General features: G+C 37.5%; 2 protein-coding genes across 2 annotated transcripts in view; one reads left to right on the top strand and one right to left on the bottom strand.

The window, feature by feature from the left end:
* RSPH14 (radial spoke head 14 homolog) overlaps window positions 1–6,849 on the bottom strand; it is a 76,386-nt gene extending 69,537 nt beyond the window's left edge. The window contains exons 1-3 of the mRNA XM_065646291.1: window positions 6,651–6,849; window positions 5,521–5,623; window positions 5,203–5,321 (exon numbers count right to left, since the gene is read on the bottom strand). Coding sequence (XP_065502363.1) covers window positions 5,203–5,321; window positions 5,521–5,623; window positions 6,651–6,849 — 421 coding nt within the window. The remainder of the gene's footprint in view (window positions 1–5,202; window positions 5,322–5,520; window positions 5,624–6,650) is intronic.
* Window positions 6,850–11,355: 4,506 nt separating this feature from the next.
* On the top strand, window positions 11,356–22,657 carry RAB36 (RAB36, member RAS oncogene family). The gene is made up of 10 exons (XM_065646640.1): window positions 11,356–11,424; window positions 12,591–12,679; window positions 15,266–15,331; window positions 16,291–16,392; window positions 17,279–17,343; window positions 17,923–17,974; window positions 19,382–19,463; window positions 21,109–21,199; window positions 21,729–21,848; window positions 22,593–22,657. The coding sequence occupies exons 1-10, from the start codon at window positions 11,356–11,358 to the stop codon at window positions 22,655–22,657; spliced, it is 801 nt and encodes a 266-aa protein (XP_065502712.1).
* The last annotated feature ends 1,290 nt before the right edge of the window (window positions 22,658–23,947 follow it).

Below are 23,947 nucleotides of genomic sequence, written 5' to 3'. Positions count from 1 at the left end.
AAAACAAAAGTGTAGTCAATTATGAGGAGGGTAAGAGACATTTTGCATTAAAAAATAAATCTTTATTCAACTAAGAAGGTCCTTCCAACCTAAGTATTATAAGCAACCTACAACAGAAGTGGAGAACCTGGGATGTTTTAACAAAAGCCTAAGGGTATTTCTAAGGAAAAGGAGTCAGTAACTTTTCTCATTGAATGAATGCTATCTTGGGAAGGAGAAAAGAAACTGAAGCACTGCCATGTGTTCCTACTTAAGAAAAGCATAGGCGTGGGGAGGAATAAAGCAGTAAATAATTAGGTTTAAATAATCAATTCACATAATCATGTTTTCTGAATAGCAATTCCTTGCGATTAACTCCCTAATTGTTTAATTCCTATGATGTTTTTGATCTTGGTATTCTGAGTAACTCATGGTTACTCTGTTTTCTATCTGAAGAATTCAAGATTTTAAAATAAATTCTGTTTTACATAGAAGTAAAAAAATTTCTATTTTCTGATTGTATAAGAAAACTGAGGAACAGGGAAGTTAAAACTAAAAAGTCCAGGCCAAAATAGGTGCTGAAATTAAATCCCTTGACTCTTAGTAGTCCACCTGGATAAATCATGCAATTAAATTTGCATCTATTTTCTTAGGTTTATCAGTGATGCAGCTCACTGCCACCTGAAAGAACTGCATTAGTACAGCTGGGATTTCACTTCACCTGGGCAACAATGACATTCACAGCAGAGGTGTTCCATCTGCTGCAGTAAGAATGCCATCTGTCCTCCTATCATTTGCACTCCATACAGCAAAATGAGTTTTGAAGGGATAAAGGTATTCTTAAACAGTCATTAACCACAGATCCAACTGGCTGTGATTTTCCAAGGGTGCAATAGTGGATACACTAAGTAAACTAGGAGAAACATTATCTCTTGGACTCTTCCCAAATAGAGGTTCTGGCAAGCTTAAAAATCCATTGCCTCATCCAATCCACCTCAATCTTTGTCTAAAAGGATTAAGTATCCATAAAAAACAGGACAGGTAACAGGTAGGAATTATTAAACTTTTCCAGTATTAACCGTAATTTAATGAAAGATTTTGGTTTTTTTTTTCTAGAACTACTTTTGTAGTTGTTATTGCCCAGGTCATTTATCATTGCATAACATCCTTTCACTAGCATTGTCAAGTATTGTGTGTGTCAACTAACTGTTTTCACAAAGAGTGAAAGTTTTGCTATTAATTTTTCCAATATTCTCAGTTTTCTCCTGCTGCTGACTCTTCTCCCTCTTCTGTCCTCTACTGAATACATGTATCTATCTCATTTTTATCTTCTGCTTATTAATTCTTGCCACTAAGTTGTTTTCTTCTGGCAATATTACTCCTCAGTGTTGTCCCAATCTTTGTGCATTTTCCCACCTTTCAGTTTTTAATGATCGCACTCCTCCTGGCAAATACTGGTATACATCCTTAAATTTAGGAATCAAAAATAGTCTGCAAGTGGATTTGCTTAAAATAACCACATTTTCCTAATTTGCTCCAATTTGGAGAAAGACCAGGTGGCCTGGCATAGAGCTAACTGGAGTCACTGATGACTTCAAGTGAACAAAACCAACTGCACTTCATTCCAAATACATGTACAGCCATATGTTCCTTTTGTTTAATATGGCACATATTGCCTTCTTTGCCCTGTAAATTACCTTTGCTGTAGAAAACATCAGAATTCTAGCTGGGGAATGGTTTATTACTTACTGACTTCCTCCAGCTGATACAGGTACATCCTATCGCATTATCTGGATGTGAGGTGTAGAAGTAAATGCAGAGAGGAAAGCAGACATCTGTATATGAGTCTGTTCTGCAGTAAAAAATTCTGCTCAAGGAGTTATCTTCCAAGCCCTAAATACAGGCATGTACATTTATGCATATATTTTATATTTTTATCTAAATAAAAAGAATATATGGCTCAGAACACTACCTTTTTCCAAGGGTAATAACTCCGAGAGATACATTCATGCACAGAAAAAAAAAAATTCAAAACAGACATAAATATCAGGCTTCTAATAAATAAATGAAGTAACTCTCCTTACTTATATTTAAAAGGAAATCGCAATGAAGGTGCTGTTGCATAGAATTTACCAAATAACTTGTTTTGCAATTCTTTGAATGATCTCTTTTCATACTACTAATTACCCTTTTTTTGCTTCTTGAAGACAAAACTCTAGAACCATTCCTTGAAACAAGTCTCAGTGTTAAAGATAACGGTATTTTCTGTTCACTTCAGAGTGTCTGTGAATCCTTTGCCTTCAATCAAAGGCAAGGTTTTGAGGAGAGACACTGCTGCAGCTGGCTCTTAGTTCTTGCTGACTTCTCGGCTCAGCAGTAGTTGGATAATCTTTGTACTCCAGAAGGCAGTTTAATTTACCCTTTTATAGTATAATCTCACATTTCCCGATTATCACCAAACTGGTTTTATAGATGTGACTGTTCCAATCAGTGGCTCCTGACCTAAAATGATACAGTTAGATGCCTGCAGGGACAGACGGAACAATGGGAGTAGAACCAAGTAGAACCAAGTACCACTACCTGTTCTCTCTTTGGGCAATGTATTTTGATTTATGTGGCATTCTTAACAAGCAGTGGTTTATGTTTTGGCACCACCAAGTGCTAACATTGTTTACTACTACAGTAAGTCTCTAAATGACGGTTCTAATAAGATGTTCTCCATATAAACCTTGGGTTTAATTCCTGCTTTTTAGAAAGTGTTTAACTGCAAACACTGAAAAAAACCCACCCTCGTATCCTCTCAGGGCCACATGGATAGGGTTTTCTTTTTTTTTTTTTTTAATTGCTCTTTTTTTTTTCTTCACCCCCTAGAACTTTTATTCATCCTCCAGTGAATGTTTCTGCTTACACAGCTAAACTTCCAACCTACTTAGTAAATGCTCTGAGTTTTGGGAGATAGAACCTAAAAGCAGGCTGTAGTTTACATCTGTAAGTTTCAAATTCATATCTAAAATGGTATGTGCAGCAGCCATCAAACCCTGAAGCAGTTCCCCTGTTTAAACTGAAACCTTTTCAGTTAACTTAAGTTGTGCATCATGCAAACATCTGAAAACTCCATCAGCAAAAGGAAACGAGTAGTAAGCTCCCACATTAGCCTGCTAGAGATCTAGCCACATCTGAAGACTAGAGTTAATAACGCAGTTCAGTACAGCAGTGACTGAACAGCAAGGCTTATTACCGAATTAGGCTGTTCCAAAAGGGCTAGGAAGAAAGCCTTAGCCAGTAGGGATGAATGGTTAATGATTAACAGTGAACTGCAAAAATTTAGCAACACTTATATATTCTGTTTTCTTCTCCTATGTTTCTGTTATGATCCACATATTCACAGGATGGCATCTATCTGTCTACACAGGTAAGGCAGCCAGACAGGTTAAAATTTACTTAAGCCAAGTCCCTGTCTCATTTGATTTGAAAATCTGTAAAACAGCTAGTGAAATTAAATTGACAGAAAATCTGATTTCCTGTAGTGATGTTCACAAAGTTGTTTTGCCCACCATCTTAATATCCCTCATATGGATTCAGTTATTTAAGACTTTAAAAAGGTTGCATACATGTAAAAATACATCTTCATATTTTTAGAATTCATGTACGCTCACTCCGCAAGGCTTTAAGCATTCATTTAATTATTTTTTAAGCACCAGTAATGTAACAGAATTCCTCAGACAAGATACCTTCCCATGAATTTAGATAGTATTGCTTTTAATTGATAACCTCTATCTACTAAAATTTTAATTTTAAAATTATAATTTTCATCAACTGGAAGAGATTAGAGAACTATTGAAATTATTATAATTGAACCTGAAAATAAAAGTATCAAATCAGCATAAATTCCCTTAGTGTATGAAGGATTTAGAAAACTATAAATACACATAAGAAATATAAAGCAAGCATGTACAGGGTACAATGACCTATTCTTCTTGCAAGTCAAGGACAAATTCTCAGCTTGGATTCCTCTATTTAGACTGAAACATTTAAAAGCTAGATGCCTGACTCTGATCTAATCAACCCAGCTTCTGTTTATCTCACTGGAGATAAATGGACATCACCAGAGCAGAACTCATCTCATCCTAAACTAAGCACCTACGATACGTCATACTTTTTGCCCCTGGAGATACTGATTTTTCTCCTGCTACAAAGGAAGGGTAGGATGACTAGCAAAATTTGACATCTGAAGTTAGGTATAATTTATCACATTTTTAACTTCATATCTAACCAAGTCCGTTCAACAATTTTACCTAAGGGCAAACAATATTTGCATAAAATATCAGAAAAAGCAAACTATTTCATTCTTCCTTCCATCATCCTCAGGGGTTTTTTTGGTTTTTGGTGTTTTGTTTTTCTGTTTTGTTTTGTTTTTTAAATTCGCCACCTAAAAGTAATGTCAAAGCGTACATTTAAGAAACTGTGCCTATGAGCCTCAAGCCAAAGACATATTAATAGGTAATCTGTGGAATATACAGTGAAACGGATGGTGCCCTTACCTGCTCATTTGTCTCCTCATACACCAGTGCTTGCAAGGAGCAGGGAAGGCATAAGGCAAATTTCATGAGATTTGTACCTCCTAACACTAGAAAAACTTCCTACAAACCCTGTGTGCTGTGAAATTAATGCATCATGATGAACAGCTGATCATCATTTTGAACAGAAGAGGACAAAGTGAAATTCAGATGCAAGATTCTGAAATACAAATTTGTGTGGAGTCCACACAACCTGTATCTTGAGCAGGTAGCTTTAACTTACATAAAACCTAAGAAAATTAACAGATCTAGCAGGATCAGCCACCCCAGTATATAGAGAGGACAGGACTTTTCACACAAGGCATTTCACTTGTTATTGATGCAAAGCATATTCTGTATTTTGGTTAAGTATTCTCACTATTATTACACAATTCAAAAATTTTTAGAAGTGCAAAAACAGCTCTAGGAAACATAGTTGTCTCCCAGTAAAAAAGATGACAGTCATGCCTTTTAAAGTTTTCTGATAGAACCCAAAGAATAAATTCTCATAGGAAAACAAACTAAAGAAAATTGGAAAAAAATAGTGGTTTTAAATGTGATTTTCAAGGAAAATAGAATAAATCTGGGAGATATTACTTAGGGAATCTGGTAAATTCACCTACCTGCTTTGCCTGTTTGAATACTTAAATACTGAAAATATCCCTACCTTCAGGTAATTTGGCCATCATTTCAAAAGTCTGATGTATGTTCTTCCGACAGATATCTACCGGATTATCCAAGAGCTCAGCGAGGGCAGAAATTACTCCATTTTTTATCAACCCTTGCCTACAAACAACATTGGACGACAGATTTAATTAAGCATAATATAGCTCAGATAAATCTGCAACATGCTTAATCTTAACTAAATACTTTTATTTACATTGTACCTATATCTTGCCAAAACTTAGAAATTCTGTTCTTATTTCTCTCTGAAATGTCTTTATTGCTTCCAATACCATTCAGTATACTCTGGAACTAGACCTACCTGCCAACACTATGCATAGCCATTATATAAAGGACTTCTGTTGTTTTTTGTCGGATGGTACTGTCATGATGTCGCAGCAAAGTCTTCAGGTTATCCAAGAATCCTGTGAGACACAACAGTTCATTTTAACATTTCTTACCTTCGGCATTATTTTAAAATAGGAATAGTCATTTTTATCTCACAATTTGAAGTGTAAACAATCAGAATTTTCATCTTGTGATGTGACAGTGAAATTCTCATTGTCATATCTCAAGCAGGGAAGAAACTTCAAAGTTTCAAGGCCTACTGCCAAATATGCCATGCTACAAACAGCCTGCTGACTTCTATACTAAATAAAATCCTAATCTTGCAAATATTTGAGGTGACATAACTCTAAAAACAACTCAAGTCAGTGGAGCCATTGATGTTTTTAGAAAAGCATGTGTTTGCAGGGTTGGTGCCCACATTTTTTTAAACGTTCTTTAGGTGTAGTGTGCGCTAAGTAAAAACACATGGTGTTGCTTTTCACACACAGAAATAAAATGGGTGAACCATTAATGATCATGTGCATACACACACAGCACTGACTAAAACCAAACAAACTAACAATCTCTCATTGGTTCAACAGTTACTGTTAATCAAACAATAACTTGATAACTTTTGAACATGATTCTTGGTATCTCTCATGAGGAAAAAATATGAAGGAAGTAAATGGCGAAAAAGGCAGTGGCAAACCTGAGGATTTCTTCAGTGTCACATAATGAGCTATGTAGATACAAAACAGACCGCTAAAAATTGTGAATATAAACTTGAATGGGTTTTTTTAATTAGCCTATGTAAGGAATTTAGTAAAATTCAGAATAAACAAAAGAAAAACAAAAGACACTGCACTACTTTTGTATTTAGGGGTTGATAAGACATATAGTAAGCCATTGATAAATCTTAAAGTGAGGATACTCTTAAAATAACTGTCGTATATGACATTATAATATTCTTTACCTTTTTAAGGTAATACAAGTAGAGATTAAAAACAAAAAAACTTAATGGACATTTTGTTTCTTCAAAGACGTTGCAAGGGAAAAAAGTAATGCAAAAAAGCGAGATTTTTTTGCCCCCCATTGTGTCAAAGCCTATGGCAGCAGATCACTTACCTAATTCTACTGCCTGGTAGACTTTTTCTGGGTCATGAACCAGGTCGCAGAGCGCCATCAATGCCCGCTGCTGAGTCAGCAGCACAGGGGACTGCAACTCCTCGTTTAGTTTAGGAAGCGCCCTCCTCCCAAATGCAATGGGAGCTTTTGTGGGATCGATATCAGGGGGGAGGCTGGACGAGATACGGGCATGTGCCATCCCAAATTTTCCTGGGAAGGATTCTTCCTGCCCCTAAAAATACTCCAAAATGACTGTACCTGGTCACTGGACAATTACTGTACCAAAAAGACAACTACTGACTTTAACCAGTGCTCTGTGTCCCAGAAGAGCTATTTTAGCACACGTTCATTGTTAGAAAGCTGTGAAAGAAGAGGCTGGAATGGCTTGTGGTCATCAGCATTAATGTCTGCTCACCAGCCCAATTGTCTTTTCTGGTTTATTTTTCCACTGAACACTGGAGAGAAAAGAGGAAAAAAAAAAAAAAAAAAAGAAAATAAAAAAGCTGAAAAAGAGCTTAAAATTGCAAGGGAGGGAATGTTTTTCAAAGGGTTTAAGTAGCCTGATGTCCCAAACCAGAGAAGGGGAGAAAAGTGGCTCAGAATGATATTAAAGGAAAGGCAAACAAAATGCCCTTTTTCAAAAGAGCATTATTTGAGGAAAGAGTCTAGTTTAAATCCGCCCTCAGAATTCGTTGAGGCTTGAAAGTATCGGTGATACCGCTCCCTCGGTGAGGAAAACAGCTCAGCCGGCAGAGGCACACAACCTCCAACATAAAAAACTTCTCAACAGCAACAAAAAACAGCTGCAAAGTTAAAACAAATGCATTTCTCTCTTCAAGACAACATAAATAGACTAAATAACCAAAGGCGCCCCGTCCCACCAACATGACGCCGCCTCGGCCCGTTCCCGCTCCACAGCTGCGCCGCCGCCCTTCGCGTCCGCCGGTTGCCAAAGCATCCGGCTCTTTGCGTACTCACCGCTCCGCGAATAACAGCTACGCAGCCAAGCACACTGAGTCTGGTCCTGCATCAATGGCGTAAGTAACGCGTTTGACGGTGGCTGTCGTGATAGAGTAGCGTCAACGGCGTAGTTGGAGAATTGGAGCCGGGGCCGCTGCTAGCGCAGGGCTCGTAGGGCGGCGGGCGGTTGGGCTGAGGCGGGGCCGCTCAGGGAGGGAGCGTGTGAGGAAGTGGGTGACAGGGCGCCGCGGGGTCGCAGTGTAGGGGCTATTCTACTTCCCTTCGCTGCTCTCTCTTCACCCCTTGTTTTTAAAGTAATTTCACTTGAACAAAAGCGAAAAAAAAATCAGATTGAACAAAATGGTGGCCGAGTTAATGGCAGAGATACAGCAGGTGAGTGCCTTGAGGCTTGAAGGAAGCTGAGTAGCTGTGGACTAGGTTTTCTTTCCTAGTCTTCTCCACAAGGTTGCTATAAGCAGCTAGGTTGTGCAGCAGGGGTTTCCATTATCATTAAGAAGTTTCACATAACTGCATTCAAGACTTAGTCATGTTTTTCAGCATGATTCTGCTAAAACATAGTGTTCCGAGGATGGTACATGGCGAATGTACCGTTGCAGTGTTGCCACCACAGTTTAAGGGTGCTCTGGATTATCAGATGTGATCTGGCATCAGGAAAAAAAAACCAACTCTGAACAGCTTGTGCTATAAAAGGTTCTCTCTGCAAACAGAGAAGTCTTTGCGATGTTTTTCATTATATTTGAGTAACAATTATAATAATCAAAGTTCTTAAACTGGAATTACAAAGCCAAAGTCACTCAGGTCAGCCGGATTAAAATAAAACACAGGGATATAGTTTGGTTTGTTGATCTTCAAAATCCATAAAAGAAAAATTACTAGTTTAAAAGGTATTTTCCGGAAAGGATTCATTTTCCTGCATCATTTTAAAACATTATTTAAACTACAAGTTACTTTCCTGAATTAGATTAGACTTCCAGTAACTATATATTTGTGAAGTTTCACCTGATTTCAATAGGAAGAACGTGAACTTTTCCCAGTGTAGAAAGAGCAGGAGATGATCAGAGACTTCTCTCGTCCTTCATTGTTAATGAGTTGTTTTGTCTTGTCCTTCACCATAGGTTGGAATACTAATTTTTTTCATTAGTGGTCGTGACATTAACATATTTTATGTACAGCTTCTGAACGCCTTCCTCAAATCCTTTGTCTGTCCACAGAATCTGCTGGTGATACTGTTCCTGCAACATTGATGCAAGGAGGGTTGTGATGCCATGGAGACACTATATTCCTAGTTCTCCCTGGTGGCTGAATCCCCTCCAGCTCTGTAGGCAGAGAAAATCTGGATCTCAGTAACCATCATTCTCAGTATTTTTATCAGCTTTGTATTTCTTAAATCATTTATCTTTTTCCTCTAATGGTGTGGCTAATTTGTTGTTTTGCTAAATTAGGATATATTTATGTGTGCGTGAGATTTAGGTTAAATACATTAAATGTAAGTGAAGATGGCCTCTCAGTTTTAAAATGTTTCTGTTTGGTTGCCTTGGTCCCTCCTGTGCTTTGCATTCACTGAGATTTATTTATTTATTTATCTATTATTTTTATTGTCATTTAGTTTGTGAAATAGCTCTAGGAGGTGAGCAGCGAGTCAGCCTATGCACACGTGACATTCTTCCATGCTTAGGATATGTGAACCAGAAGTAGGAGAATATGGAGAAAGAAAGTTAGTTTTTGAAAGTGTTACTAACTGGCAGGTTTTTCCTTTTTGTCTTCAGAACTATTATTTTCAGACATTAACATTGCCATCAAATTATTCAAACTTGCTGAAAGGACAGGAGCACACCATGAAAAAGGTCTAGATCTCTCTAGTTTTATAGGGTCATAAGTAGCATGATAAATACAACTCTGCATATGGTCATAAATAAATACTGTAATATCACCTTTTGTGAATAACACATCAGCTGCAAATCTGGATTCTTTGAGGGGAAGTGGGTGTTTCAGTATGATTGAAGTCACATGAGGTGATTCAAAAGTAATTCTTCATGAAAGACAATGAAACATTAATTCTAGGTAGTGGACTACCAATTTTGTCAAGCATAATTCTTTGTGTAGGGCTGTAAAACGCAGCTGTAGTTTTTTTGTTATATACTTACTTGTTGGTTAAAATTACTTCTCCATATCAATTTGCCCTTTAACATTCTGCAGCAATGGGAGAGGCTTGTCTCCTGGATGTTAAGAGATCCAAGACCATTCCAGTATTATCAAAATATGACTCGTAGAATGTGAGAGCTTTCTTTTGTTCTGAAATTTGGAAATTTAAATCCTAGGGAAATAAATAGCAAAATCTTTTAGCATCCTAAATTATGGTCTAGAATACTAAGTGCTGTCTAAACTAACGAGTTGATTAACAATACTTAGGCAATACAAAAGAGCTGTGTGCTTTCTTATGCCTTGTCTTTAGTGTTTGGTACATTAGAAAGCAGGATTACTAATGACTAGAAAGACATTTATGTAATTCAGAATGTCTCGTTGGTGGCATGCACATCCCGATTCTAAAACTGAGATGAAATCAAGTTGAAATTCTGAAAAAATCCCTCAGGAGTTTCTTTATAATTGCTGCTGTGCTTAATACTAGCTCTGTAACAGTTGCCCACTCCTTTAGTTCCTTGTCTGATGGGTTAATCCTGATCATTGTATCCATATATACAACTGTCTCTGAGGAAAACAGGACTATTTTCTCATACAGGATTAGGGGACCATTTGGTTTATTAAGGAGTAGCTTTTGATCAAAGAAATCTGTGTGGCCCCTCAAACCAGTTTGTTCTTTTAAAACTAGGGCCCTCTGCATAGTTCAATTACTCAAACTCCGCCTTCCCTTCTCGCTGTGTGGAAGGGAGGAAGGGAACTGTTGCAGGCCTGTTGCTATGGGCACGCAGCAGCTGAGCTGTTCGTGTAGCTGGGATCCTGCTGCATCAGCTGCTGCACGGTGAGTCCTTCCTTATACTTTGCTACATGATGAGTGTTCTTGTTAGAAACGTTCTTTCGAATGCCAGGAAGAAATTGGTGCCCTATCAGGGGTGCCCTCCCCCAACAACCCACGAGGTTTCATTGCATAACCAAATTGGTATGTCTCAAGTGGGATATCTAAATGCATTTGTGATTTTCATGTGAACAATATTCTTTTCCCATGTCAGGCTACCTACTGATTTCATTCTTCTGAGCTGATCGTGGATGGAAGTTTGATGTTGTGCCACAAAATCTGGCAGCTTCATCTTTCCTCTTTTCTTCTTCTGACCGAATGAAATCTGGTATCCTGTAACATTTATTAATGTGCTTAGTGCAGAGGCATCTCAAACAATAATACGTGAGATTTTAAAATTAAACACTGTAAAATCCTTTGAGGGCTAAACTGCAAGCACTTACATTGAAGTAAGTGAACAATTCTCTGCCCTCCTGTGGAATTAGAGTTGATGCCTTCCAGTTTCAGAAAGCCACTGTTTGCTACCACAGCGGTGTACACTGGAAGGGTCCCTTTTACGTAAAAAATGGGTTTTCTTTAGAGCAAATAAAGTCAAAGAACTACCAGTTGTACTGAAAAGAAAAAATATGATGAGTCTGTAAGAACTGTTAATTTATTTTTTTTAATCATGTTTTTCCTGTATTGAGGCAATTCCTGAATGCCATGTTTCTCTCTATATATTGCCTGTCTGATAGAAATTAATCGAACTGGAGGATGAAGTCCAACCCAATGCATTTGATTCCCCCAGTGAGTAGGGACAGGATAATCTCCCAGTTTCCGAAGGTAAGCATTCTTTATCCCTCTGGTCACAGTATGTAGTACCTGCCACATTGAGCTATCTTTCACTTGTGCTAATAGTATTTTAATTTAATGTACAGTTGTATTCTGCTAAAATTGCAAATTGTTTAAGGATTTCTTTCAAAGATGGATGTGACCTCATGTTTCCACTCAATGCTGATGTATTTAATAATAATCCTCATTTCTTCTTTTAACCTTTACAGAAAATGACTCTTGCCACAGAAGTATTATCTTATAACATCTGTATTGTTATTTCAGCTGAACGTTAATAACTGCATGCTTAAAGAGTTCCTATGCCAAGGGGAAATAAGAACCATAGCTGATGTTAAATATGCAAAAAGTCTAATTAGATCTATATGGAGGTTTTGGTTGAAGAATTTGAGGCAATTTTCATTTTCTGTTTGTATAGGAACTTTAGTCATACAGTAGATCAAATGTAGCAGGCACTGTAGAAACACAGACAGATCATTCATGTCCCCAAAGAGTTTAGTACTCAAAGTATAATAGAAGAGTTAAGGACAGGGAAGGACAAGGAATTACCATTCTGTTTTTTCATTTGTTCAAAAGATCCTTTTAAGAGGATTAGCATTTTTTCTGTGCTTGATCTCAGCCACATATTTTGCTTTTAATTTTATGATAACTACCACAGTTATTTAAAGCAAATATAAGGTAAAATACATTTTCCTCATTTTTAACTAGTGCCTGTTTAAAAACTAGTAACAGAAATAGTGCTTCACACATATAAGAGATGTAAAGACTTCATAGTAACAATGTCTTGCTGGTAGTATGCTCCCATCTATGTTTATTTTGTGTGTCTTAGATTTCTGGGATAATTTAAGGTACTTGCTGTTGTACCAAATGATAAGCAAGTGTATGTGACTGGAGGTTTAGCTAGTACTCAGATGCTGACTCTCAGAAAGGTGGTTTAATGATGGTGCTATCCAGAGGAGTTTTTACAAATGCGACTGTGATGAAGCCTTACTGCCTTCTAACCCAAGCTGCCTCTTTTCTTATGACAGGGTATCCCTGTGCTATACAAACTCTTTGAATTAACCTTCTTATATATTTTTTTTTTTCTCCTTGCTGATCTGACTTCTTGCAAAGTAGACATCACACAGTTTATCCCAGTAGCTGTTCTCTCCTGTTTTCAGTGGTACACACCTGAAGCCTGTCTGCAGTTCAAAGAGCACTTCCATGCGCAGGTCAGGACTGCTTGTCAACGGAGCACTGGAACACTTGGGTAAATTTGTAATAAACCAAGTACGAAATGAAGAAAGTATTTTAAGCTTTTTATAGCCTGATTCCTTCATAGGCTTTTCCTTCCTCATTCCTCATCTTCCTCAGTCCACCATGTTTCAAGGCAGCTAAGCCCGTGCATGTGGCAGTTGTCTGACCTGTTTGACAGTAAATGAATAAAGAGCCCCTTCTTTCCATAAGTGACGGATACTTTTTCTGCTGGCATAAATAATGTTGAAAAAATAGCAGAGTTGTGTAGCAACAAGTAGTTTAGCAACTTTGAACTAAACTCTTAGTTCGAAAGACTGACTCTTTAAAATTAGTGTTGACTTTTGCACGTGCAAGTCAGTATGGCAACCAAATTCTAGAGAAGTTATAAGGAACAGGGCAGATCTAGCCTTGCTGTATTCTCTGTTGGTGTTCCAAAAAAGCAGTTAATAAAGGCTTGGGGGGGTGATGGGGTGGTGGTATAAACATAGAGCAGTTCTAGGTTGCTTGAAACACGTAAGAATCTAGCTTTAGTCTTTTAGAGCTAAGAAGTCTTAAATGTTTTGTTAAAACTGGAGCAAAATTCTGCTAAATGTGTAGCATTAAAAAAACCCAAATAAAGTGATTTATGTCCTTGTCATATTCTTTGGGTTTTTTTCACATCTTCTTTCTCCCAGAACTGTTACTTGTACAGATTGAATTCCTGAAGGGAGGCAAGAAAGCTCAACTCTGTTAGAAATCATCACTATTCAGTTAAAATAAATAGCTGTATGTTTTAGTGACAAATGCTTCTGTGTTCCAGTGTGAAAGATCTTTCATAAAGTGGAGCTTCTATGAATACTGACAATTAGCTCACTATTCTTTCAAATCTAGAGTTGTTGATTGCCATGTGACTTGTCATGGAATCCATCTTTAAATGGAACTTTTTGTTCATTTCACTAGGGAGTCTTGCTAAAATATATTGAAGCCAAAATACATCTCCCTGAGAGACATGAGTGAGTTCTTTGCTCTTTAGAAGCACAGTCACTATCTTGCTTTCACATTAGTTTGTTACAAGTGTCTGGACAATCTTGCTAGTAATACATGCTTTATTGAATTGAGGCATTTTTTCCCCTCTGTGACCAAGATCTCTTTTTTTTTTTAATTTGCAGAGTAGACCAACTCTCCAGTTCATTTATTGTGGCAACAGAGTATAGATACAATCTTTACATTTTGGCTTTGTGAATAGAATTAAACCACTTTCATGTCACTGCTCTCTAGATATTATTATTATTAGGTCATTTTTTGGTGGAGCAGAAGGGGCAGACAACCAAGCGTTTTGTACAGTAATTGTACAACTTGACAGGAATTGCCATTATCTTCCTTTTCCGTTATCCCAAAAAATGGATTATTTCTTTGTCATTTGGAAAGGTAGTCTGAGAAATTCAGTAGCTAATGGCTGTGTTTAAGACTCTCTTGATATTCCATCAATGTGTTAAATTGGCTAATCTAAGGAGTTTTTTTATCCCCAATATGAATTAATGGAACACACACTCTAAAACAACATCTTGCTTTTTTTGCTTTTCCCTTAAGGTCATTGATTTTATTCAGTATTTTATCAGTAACAGTTAATCAAGCAGAGAATGTCAGCAGGTTAGGGCCCTGCAGCCACCCAGTCGGTGTTGACTGGCACATCAAATGCCTTATTTTTTCTGAAATACTAGTCACGCAGGTGAGAAGTCAAGATTTGTACTATTTAGAATAGATAACTTGGAATCAGCATCCCATGGAAGCCTGATAAAACAAGAAATAATATTCAATAGAAGATTAATTCCTTTGTTCAAAAAGCCATTCCTTGGTACAAAAGAGCTTTAAACCTCTTAAGCCATTTTTGTAGTATGTGAACAGGAGATGTCAATCCAAGTTTAGGTCAACAAATACATCTACATTCACTTATCCAGCTATATCTCCTAAAAGGTACTCTGCATTTCAGCTTTGAGAATGTAGGCTTTGTCACCTAAAGCCCATCCACTTTATGCTCTGGGAGGATCCAGAACAAAGAGGATTATTTGCATGAAGCCAGCTTCAGATTAATATTATTTCAGATAGCCAGAAAATGTATTGACTCTAACCATGTGTTTTGGTTCTTTTTCCTCCCCCCCAGAGACAAATTCTGCAGAGAGTTATTTCATTATCAGCAATTTCTTGTTTCTGAACTTAGGACTTGATTTGTACTATCAAGGTCAATGAGAAACTTTTGATTAATTTTCATGAAAAGGATACAGATACTCTATGGTCTTATGTGCAAACTGCCAAATGTATATACTTGTAGTCAAAGCAATTTTAATAGAATAGAATTTATGTCCCACTGGATTATATTTAAGAAAAAAAATATGCAGAGTAAGAAATAGACTATTTCCGTTCCAGAGTTTCTGTGGATTTTAGTGACCTTTTTCCTTCTCGCCATTTAAGACTCTGATCCTGCAGCACAGTGGCATTTAGGTAAATTGGAGTCAGAAGTACATATGCTCATCACTTGCAATTTAAAGATATAAATCAGAGTTTTTAGAGGATGTTAAAATTGCTTCTAAAAACATGTAATGTTTTCAAATATTTATAACAGGCTGAAAATATCCAAAGTGGTTGTGGTAGGAGATCTGTATGTTGGGAAAACCAGCCTTATCAACAGGTACAGTGTATCTCAGCAGATGGTTTGTTTCTGCTCTTTCTCGAATAAATGTTATAATGTTTCCATTCCTGTCCATGAGTAGTATTTCATGGTTCTGTTTTGAACCATGGTTTTGTTATTGAATAAAAGACAACACAGAAAGTAATGATCTGGCACTTCCATCAGTATATGTTATATTCTGAACTATTTTTATCCAGTCAAATATGATACAGTGTTTCCTTAAGAAGTCTGGTCTAAAGGCAAGGTACAAAAGAAAAAATCTTTCTGTTGTCTGAGTCTTGATTTCTCCTTACTTGTAGGGTTGTTCACTGAAACATTTTTAAGGCATCCTTGTGTGGGTACCTTTACTCATTTCTACAGCTGCAAGACTGTAGAGGAAGCTCAAGTTTTTCAATAGCTTATAAAATAAGGCAGGTAAAATGCAGAATGCCTTAAAGAATAGTTATTTGATGCTTTACCAGATGTTAAAAACAGCTCTTATGCTTTTTTGTATCTAAGTCCGGTGAACAGATCACTGGATGTCTGTAGCTTATGATCACTGTGACAGCTTTCTGTCTATGTTTGTGTTTTATTATTATTCTTATTCCACGTTCTTAAGTAGATGTGTAAGTTTTTTATCTAATTGATTAAACATTTGGGTCATTATTTATGACCCAAAATATATTCTCATGTAACTAAAACTATAAGATACTGTATCTTCCTTGACAGTCCAAAACCATTTCATTCTGATTCTCATCTCATCTTGAGAGCTTACTTAGATGTATATGCTTTCTATTTTGTTATCCAGTATCTCCTTTTTTTAGTTAGATTCTTGGTGGTTTTATATATGCTTCTGCAATGTATAGCCACTCCACAGTTAGTTAATTATTTTCTTCATAATTTACTCTAGATAGTGTTAGTTTTGCAGTTGTTTGTGCTGGGTATTACTAGTATATCATCCTTTTTTTTTTTAATTGCAGATTTTGTAAAGATAATTTTGACCGAGACTACAAGGCGACCATTGGAGTGGATTTTGAAATCGAACGTTTTGAAATAATTGGAGTACCGTACAATCTCCAGATGTAAGTTGAAACAGAGTGCTTAAGTACTGCATAGTGTACAATCTCAGCACAGCTTGAATTGCTGCAGGCTCTAGTGGAATAAAGATTTTTAAAAAAATAATAAAAATGCACAAAGAATGTTATCTCAAAACCAAGTTCTGTACCTAGACTTGCAGTTCTAGTGAAACTCTTACTCTCTTGGATTTCGTGAACAGCTAAACATCAGGTTGCATTGTCTGCAGAATCTTCAGTGCCTGGGTAGATCATTTCCATATGATGAGCACTAGTGCCCCCTCTTGCTGAGGGATTTCCATACAAGATGAATTGGCAAGTATCTGTGACTGACAGTAGCAGGCTATAAAAACCCTCAAACTTATGTAGTGCAGGTAGTAGCTGAGAGAACTGCATATCATGTTCATTAATATGAAGCACTTTCTTGATTAGTACCTGGTGGACTGAGCTGTAGGTCTCTAATTTGTAGTGTATGGACAGATACATCTAGCAGTTCCAAGATTCTAATATGGGCTAGTAGCTGATTTAGCTACTATTAGCACAGAAATTTTCAAAATTAGATTGCCCTAGAGATACATGCAAATGACATAGAAGAGGAAAAATGTTTTAAGAAAGGATATTGCCATGCGGAATATGAATATTTGATTTGTGTCTCCAAAATGACCAGTATTAAAGGAAAAAAATACTAAAACCAGAGTTCACCTGTCTTCATTAAATAATAGAGCTTTACTGTATTTCTGTCAGTAGTTAATGAAGAACATGTTCCAGATGGTAGCACTTCTCTGATATCACATTCTTCTCTAACTTGTACCAGTCTGCTGCTTCATTAGCATGTATACTCAGATTACATTTGGTTTCATTAACCTGAAATTTCTTTTTGTCCCCCATTGCACAGATGGGACACAGCAGGTCAGGAAAAGTTCAAGTGCATTGCATCTGCTTACTACCGAGGAGCAGAGGGTGAGAACAATATTAATTTGATCCTGGCTGTGACAGGAGGTTATGCTTCATGCAGAAACATATATGCGTATGTGCTCCTTGGAAAGGTACCTGTAGACAAAGTGTGGTGAAATGGATTGTCTGTTATTGGAGAGAAGAAGGGACTAAAAAGCTCATTAATTGATATGTTGTCACACCTGCAAGCTTTGAATGTTCTGATGATGCAGTGATAAAAGTTGGCACTTGTGTCTAGGGGCTTTGGGTAAGATTATTGCTGAAGTTAGAAGTGGACGCTTCTAGCATTCCCTTTGGTTAGAGACAATATCTACAGGAATTCAAGTGGTCCCAAAATAAAAAGAGTAATAGCACTATGGACAGGTAAAGACTAGATAAGGTTGAAGACTGAGGACTTCAGTCTTACTGGGTGCTAGAGAAAGAAGAGGAATGAGCAAATGGATAGTCTTCCATCTCCTCTGTGTGAAATCTGCTCTTGCACTTATTATGTAAATGTTCTCTCTGTATAACAAGATGAGTTGGAGAGCCTCCTGATACACTTTCTAACTTAATTAACTTTTTTTCCGTTCTTGTCTGTTACTGCAGTTATAATAACAGTGTTTGATCTGGCTGATATCCGAACTTTGGATCACACGAAGTAAGTTTCTGTATTTTGGCTTAGACTTTGGAGCTTTTATAGCAGGTTTATTTGCCTTGGATAGCCTGTAGTTGCTGAGAACATGCTGGATTGTGAGTGTATTTTCTATTGAGCTAAGAAATGAAGAATGACAGTCACTTGGTTGAATTACGTAGGATGGGATTTTTCTGAAGAAAATGCAGAGCATAAATTTGAGCTACTTACCCTTGACTTACCTTATAGTCAGTGGAGAGAAAAAGGCACTTGAGTAAGAGCTTGATCCTTCCAAAACTAGACATGCAGGAAGAGATGAAGTGCAGCCCAAAAGCATCTTTTATTTTTTTTTCCTCCCTTTGCTGTAAATGGAATAACAGGCTAGCATCTGATGTAAATGGTGAAATTGATGAGATACAACTCATGCATAATGTCTCAAGAGCCTCACATTTTTGGGTGCACTGCTAGCCTGAAATTATTTTCTTTCTCTGGTTTCTGTAATGATTCTGTTGGGAAGCAGACTGTCAAAAAGAAGAGAGAAAACTAAAAACTCAGAGTACATGTAGAAATAACTAAACTTACGGTTTCAGATACTTGTAATGGTTTGATTACAATGGCACACTAATTGTTATGGATAAACTCGTTTTGCTTTTAGTGCAGGCTGCAAAATGCTACATGGTTCTATGATCTACATTGTTGTCACCAGCTTAGAGCATATGTATTTCTAACATACTGTTGTGACTGTAATGCAGGTACATGTTTCTTTACAACCTGTACTCCGTCTTATTTTAATGTCTGTTAGACTATTTCCTTAGAGTACGGCTGTGATACTTAGCTCATTTACATAGGACTTTGTAAAATAATATATATATTAGTGTCTCTGTTTGACTGAAAATAATTGAAACCTGTGAACCTTTTGCCCTGCTCCGTTCCCTCCTTGACTTGTGTTGGACAACTCAAGAGGAACTTGATTGCTAGAGTAACAAAAATATAAAATCTTCTGAGACAAGAATCATGCAGCCTTCATAGAGAGCTGTTTTATAATGCTGAATAGATTATTTTGCTCTTCTTTATCTATCCCATTTATATCTCATCTGCTATGTTGTTCATATTTTTTCCTCTGCTTCTGTTATTCCTTATCTCAATCAAAACTTCATCCACTTCCTTGTACTGATAAATACCCTCTCTGGATGCTAAAATCATTGTTGAATTTGTACTGTACAGTGGGCATGTTTGAACTTTTCATTAGTGGAAGGCATGTGCTGAAAGGAGTTCAGTAACAGCTCCTGGTCTCCTTCTGTCTAGAAGAAAAGTCTTTTGATACTCTCACATAAGTTCATCCTCTCACTGTTCTTGTGACCCTATTGTCTGTCACTTTCTCCCATATTCCTCAGTCCCTCTGACTGATTCTGTCATTTCTCTTTTGTATTTCAGACAGTGGCTAGAAGATGCATTGAGGGAGAACGAGCCAGATTCCAGCTTCATCTTTCTGGTTGGAACAAAAAAAGATTTGGTGGTGAGTAAATTGAATGCAGATAAGGAAATCAGATTTCCACTAGTTCCTCAAGTGATTTTCCTTACAAGTTGTACACAATGTTGTTGAGATAAAGACCTCGAGGGAAAAACCTAAACAGAAAGAAAGAAGATCACAGGTAAATAGAACAGCACACTTGGAGCCAATTTGTGAAGACGCTTTCTGATGAAATGGGTAGTTAGTGAAATATACCTAGTTCCATTTCTTGCACAACATTTTTCCAAGCACATACGAATAATTGCAAAGGCGGAGAAAAGTTGGATGCACAAAAGAACAGAGTACCTAATGATCTTGATGGTTTTGTTGTTTGGTTGTGTGTGTGTGTTTGGTTGGTTTTGTTTTGTGTTTTTGTTTGGTTTTTGAGACAGCGCATTCATTATTCAGAAACAGGGAAGAAATCTTCCTTAATTGAGTGTGACATCATTTTCAGAAGAACAGGATATAATGCACTCACCCTATACCATTCTGAGTCTTGTGTTTGTCTTTCTCTAGCTATCAATACTTAATTCTTAAAGACTTAAAAAGAAACTTGCTGTTTCTGCTGTTTAGTTGATTTTAAAAAAATTATTATTCCTCCTCTCCAGCTGCTACAGTGTCACTTAAACAGTTTGTTTCTTACGCTTCACTGAAAATAAGTCACAGAAAGCTGCATGTCTGTCAGGTTTTTTGGTACTTTGTGTTGCTTATGCTGTAAAAGCTAAATGTGCCAGACCTCTGAGGACACAGATCTGAAGTCTTGTCTAAGCTAGAATTCCTTATTGTAAGTTAGTTTTGGTTTTTAGAATGATAGCACTTTCAACTGAAGGGAAGACAAGAGTGAAGCAAAGGATAGTGGGGTTTAGGTATGACTTCAGGATGAAGTCACTCTACTTCTCTTCCTGATGCCACATCATCCTTTCCAAATCTTTAGAATTCTTCTCAGTTGTGCAGGGGTTCCCCCTTCTAAGACAATGCACAGAAAACTGTGCAAGCCAGCAAGACTGATATCATTCATCACAAATGGGCTAAAGATTGAGAGCAAATAGCAACATATTGATATGGTTGATCACAGAGAACAAATGAGAGGGAGAAAAAGACCTGAAAACTTAAGTGCAAGAGTGCGAAATCCATTGAAGGGGCAAGAAATTTTAGTCTTAAGAACAGATAAGAAAGAGTAAACGTAAAAAGGGAGGAAGGCCATTGTCGTACAGCATAGTGAAAACAGATGAAGTAGAAAAAAGGATCCAAGACAGAGACAAGAAAGATTAAACACAAAGAACCATTGTGATTAGTCAGTCCTGCAACTCTTTCACTGAGGATGATGGGCTGACAAGAATTTGAAGACCAGTAACTGGGCTGTTTTTATAGCTAACATACCACACTACATGGTTACATACAATGGTCACACTTGTTAACTGTTGTTTTCTTTCAATGCTGTGGAAGGTGAACGTAGACTTCTATTTTAAAAGCAGTACTGAGTACTTGAGTGTTCTTGCAATCATGTCTAATTGCACAAGTTCTAAGGCAAGGCCAGAAAGACCACTGTGAAAACCGGAAGCATCACAGTATAGGTGCCAGCAGTACCTTTCTGTTGTTAACAGCCCAGATACTCTTCACATGTTAAAGTTATCCCATGTTGTTTACTCAGTCAGATGCTGTGTGTGAAAGGACCGAGCTAGATGCCATCCGCTTTGCCAATGAGATGCAGGCAGAATACTGGTCGGTTTCAGCCAAAACAGGTAAGTTACTGCAAAGGATGTAAAAACAGCGTAACCACAAAGGCTTACGTTACAGTCGAAGGAAGTTAAAAGTTCCTTATCCCCCCCATTCCTATGCAGATTTTTTGTTCTTGCGTTTTATTGCTATTGTAAACTTCAGGTTTATTAGTGGTTGATTAATTTGTACTGTCATGTTTACAGAAAAGAGTACTTGAGCTGCTGTGCAATGTCTGAGCATGTTTAATTCATACATAGTTACATAAATACTTTTGTGCACTGCTACTCAACATCAGCAGTGAAAAAAAGATTATACCACAAGCTAAATTGTCTCTGTTGCTGAATAAAAATAAAGATACAGTACAGGGTAGGGTATTCCAGAGTAAGAAAATGAAGAATTTTCTCTTCAGTGATCAGAATGGAGGACAGATTGTTGGAGAGGCCTGTTCTATTCCAGTATTGAGCAGTGGTCTGTTCACAGACGTGCTTGCTATTCTTGATTGTGTGTTGATGTGCAGTTGTAAAAACACATTATTTTTGTCCTGTTTCCTAGGGGAAAATGTCAAACAGTTCTTTTCCCGAGTTGCTGCCTTGGCCTTTGAACAGTCCATGATAAAAGAGCTGGAGGACTCTGCTGGGCACATGGCCCAAATTGGAGCAGGAAACCTCATCAGTATGTTAAGTTTTGCTTTTTGTGTGTATTTTCCTTGTTTACAGCCTGAAGGATTGGGAAAGTTTTTCAAGCATTAAAGCCCATTTCAAACACCTGCCAGAACAGTCATAGAATCATAGAACAGTTTGGGTTGGAAGGGACCTTCAAAGCTCATCCAGTCCAACTCCCCTGCAATGAGCAGGGACATCTTCAACCAGTTCAGGTTGCTCAGAGCCCTGTCCAGCCTGGCCTGGGATGTCTCCAGGGATGGGGCATCCACCACCTCTTTGGGCATCCTGGGCCAGTGTTTCTCATCATAAAAAATTTCTTACTCTTGTTTGGCCTGAATCTCCCCTCCTTTAGTTTAAAACCATCACCCCTTGTTCTATTGCAACAGGCCCTGCTAAAAAGTCTGTCCCCACCCTTCTAATAGGCTTCTTTTAGGTATGGAAAGGCCACAATAAGGTCTTCCTGGAGCCTTGTCTTCTCCAGGCTGAACAACCCCAACTCTCTCAGCCTTTCCTCACAGGAGAGCTTTTCCAGCCCTTGGATCATTTCTGTGGCTCCTCTGGCCCCTCTCCAACAGGTCCATGTCTGTCCTGTGCTGAGGGCTCCAGAGCTGGACGCAGCACTGCAGGTCATGTCAGTGTCTACTTGACTTCCAGTGTATAGGTGTGACTGGGCCTGCATTCAGCTTTTGTTACCCTTAGTATTGGATGTTATAATTTCTTGTGGATTGATTTTATAACTTTTTTGCTTCTACAGAACTGGAAAAGAACATGATGGAAATCCCAGAAGGCAACACTCAAATCAGCCTGAGCTGCTGCTAACTGTCAACTGTTTCTGCAAGCACCATGCTTCTCTGTAGTCCAGCGTAGAGCACCTGCAACAATGAAAGCTCTCAAACCAGAAATAGAAAGTTTTATTTTTGGAAATGAGGGAAGAAAAAAATTATCCCAATTTTCTTCTGAGAGTTCTTTTGCTGCTGCAGGCACACTTGTGCAGGATGGTACAATAGTTACACAAACCTATCTCTGTGTAGTGGAAACATGACATCCTTATCTTAATGCAAGAAGACATTACCAGTGCCATGTGCTCACCTGTCTGCCAGAAACACTTGTAGTCAAAAGTTTATGTAATTTCAGTGTGATGTTCTTTGATAATTCTCTGGAAGTCTCAGTGAAGTCACATTCTCATGGGAGCAGAAAACAAATGACCGTTCAGAATAAAGGGTGCTATCTATAAGTTTTTACCTTTTAAGATCATACTATAAAATAACTCTGACTTGCTTTTATGCATTCCAGATATTTTAAAACTGTTCCAAGGGAAATATTTTTTAATAACAGGTATGGAAGTATACAAATGCAGACTGCATAGTTTTCACTGTGCTTTCTCCATCCAGGAAAAATCTGTATTATTTTTCATTTTCCACTTGAGAATCAGAGCCTAGTATTTAAATATTTCCAAGCCTAGGAGAAGTCCAGGTAGGAGCTTGTTTGTTTGATCCCAGCTGTCTAATCTTTTGAAAAATGTTACCAGATAAGAATGCTATATTTTCCACTCTCTTGACTAAGAAAGCATGGCCACATAGTTGCATGGCATAGAAAAATTAGATTTCATACATTCCATCTTCCAAAGAGGATGCAGAATCCTTCTCTGGGTTGATCTTCATGAATATTGTCTACGTTGCAGTTCTACTTTCTTGCTAAGAGCAATGACACTTTCATTTTATTCTAACTGGGTGTTTTCATTTGTAGTAATGTAACGTGATTCTGGAACCATACGCAGTCTCAGTCAGGAATTTGTTCATCCTTGTCTGTGGTAGGAACTCTGAGCTGGTAAGGTGAGTTTCAATATGGCTGCTAAACTCTTAGTCACTCTACCTGCTTTTACTGGACAAGATGATTTGATTGCTAGACGCTGGGAGCAATTTGCTCTACTGCTTAATAGAAACAGTAGTAGTAGAGAAATAGTCTTGCCATTTTGTGAAAAGACTTGCGTGTGTGGATTTAGAGGGATATAATCAGAAAAGTAAGAAAACTTATGAGTTGAGATAAAGACAGTTTAAGTAAAGCAAAAGCTTCACAGACCAGCAAAAGCTTCACAGACAAGCAAAGCAA

The sequence above is a fragment of the Caloenas nicobarica genome, chromosome 16, assembly GCF_036013445.1.
Source record: "Caloenas nicobarica isolate bCalNic1 chromosome 16, bCalNic1.hap1, whole genome shotgun sequence".
Taxonomy (NCBI): Eukaryota; Metazoa; Chordata; class Aves; order Columbiformes; family Columbidae; genus Caloenas; species Caloenas nicobarica.
The sequence above is the reverse complement of the archived record's forward strand: the minus strand, read 5'-3'. Positions and strand labels throughout refer to the sequence as shown.

What these genes read in the sequence shown, in the direction of transcription:
- RAB36 (XM_065646640.1), top strand. Translation starts at nt 11,356, where the DNA reads ATGAAGTCCAACCCAATGCATTTGATTCCCCCAGTGAGTAGGGACAGG. An exon ending in TTACTACCGAGGAGCAGAGG is followed by an intron (nt 17,344 to 17,922) that starts GTGAGAACAATA and finishes CTGTTACTGCAG; the next exon opens with TTATAATAACAGTGTTTGAT. An exon ending in CGAACTTTGGATCACACGAA is followed by an intron (nt 17,975 to 19,381) that starts GTAAGTTTCTGT and finishes TTTGTATTTCAG; the next exon opens with ACAGTGGCTAGAAGATGCAT.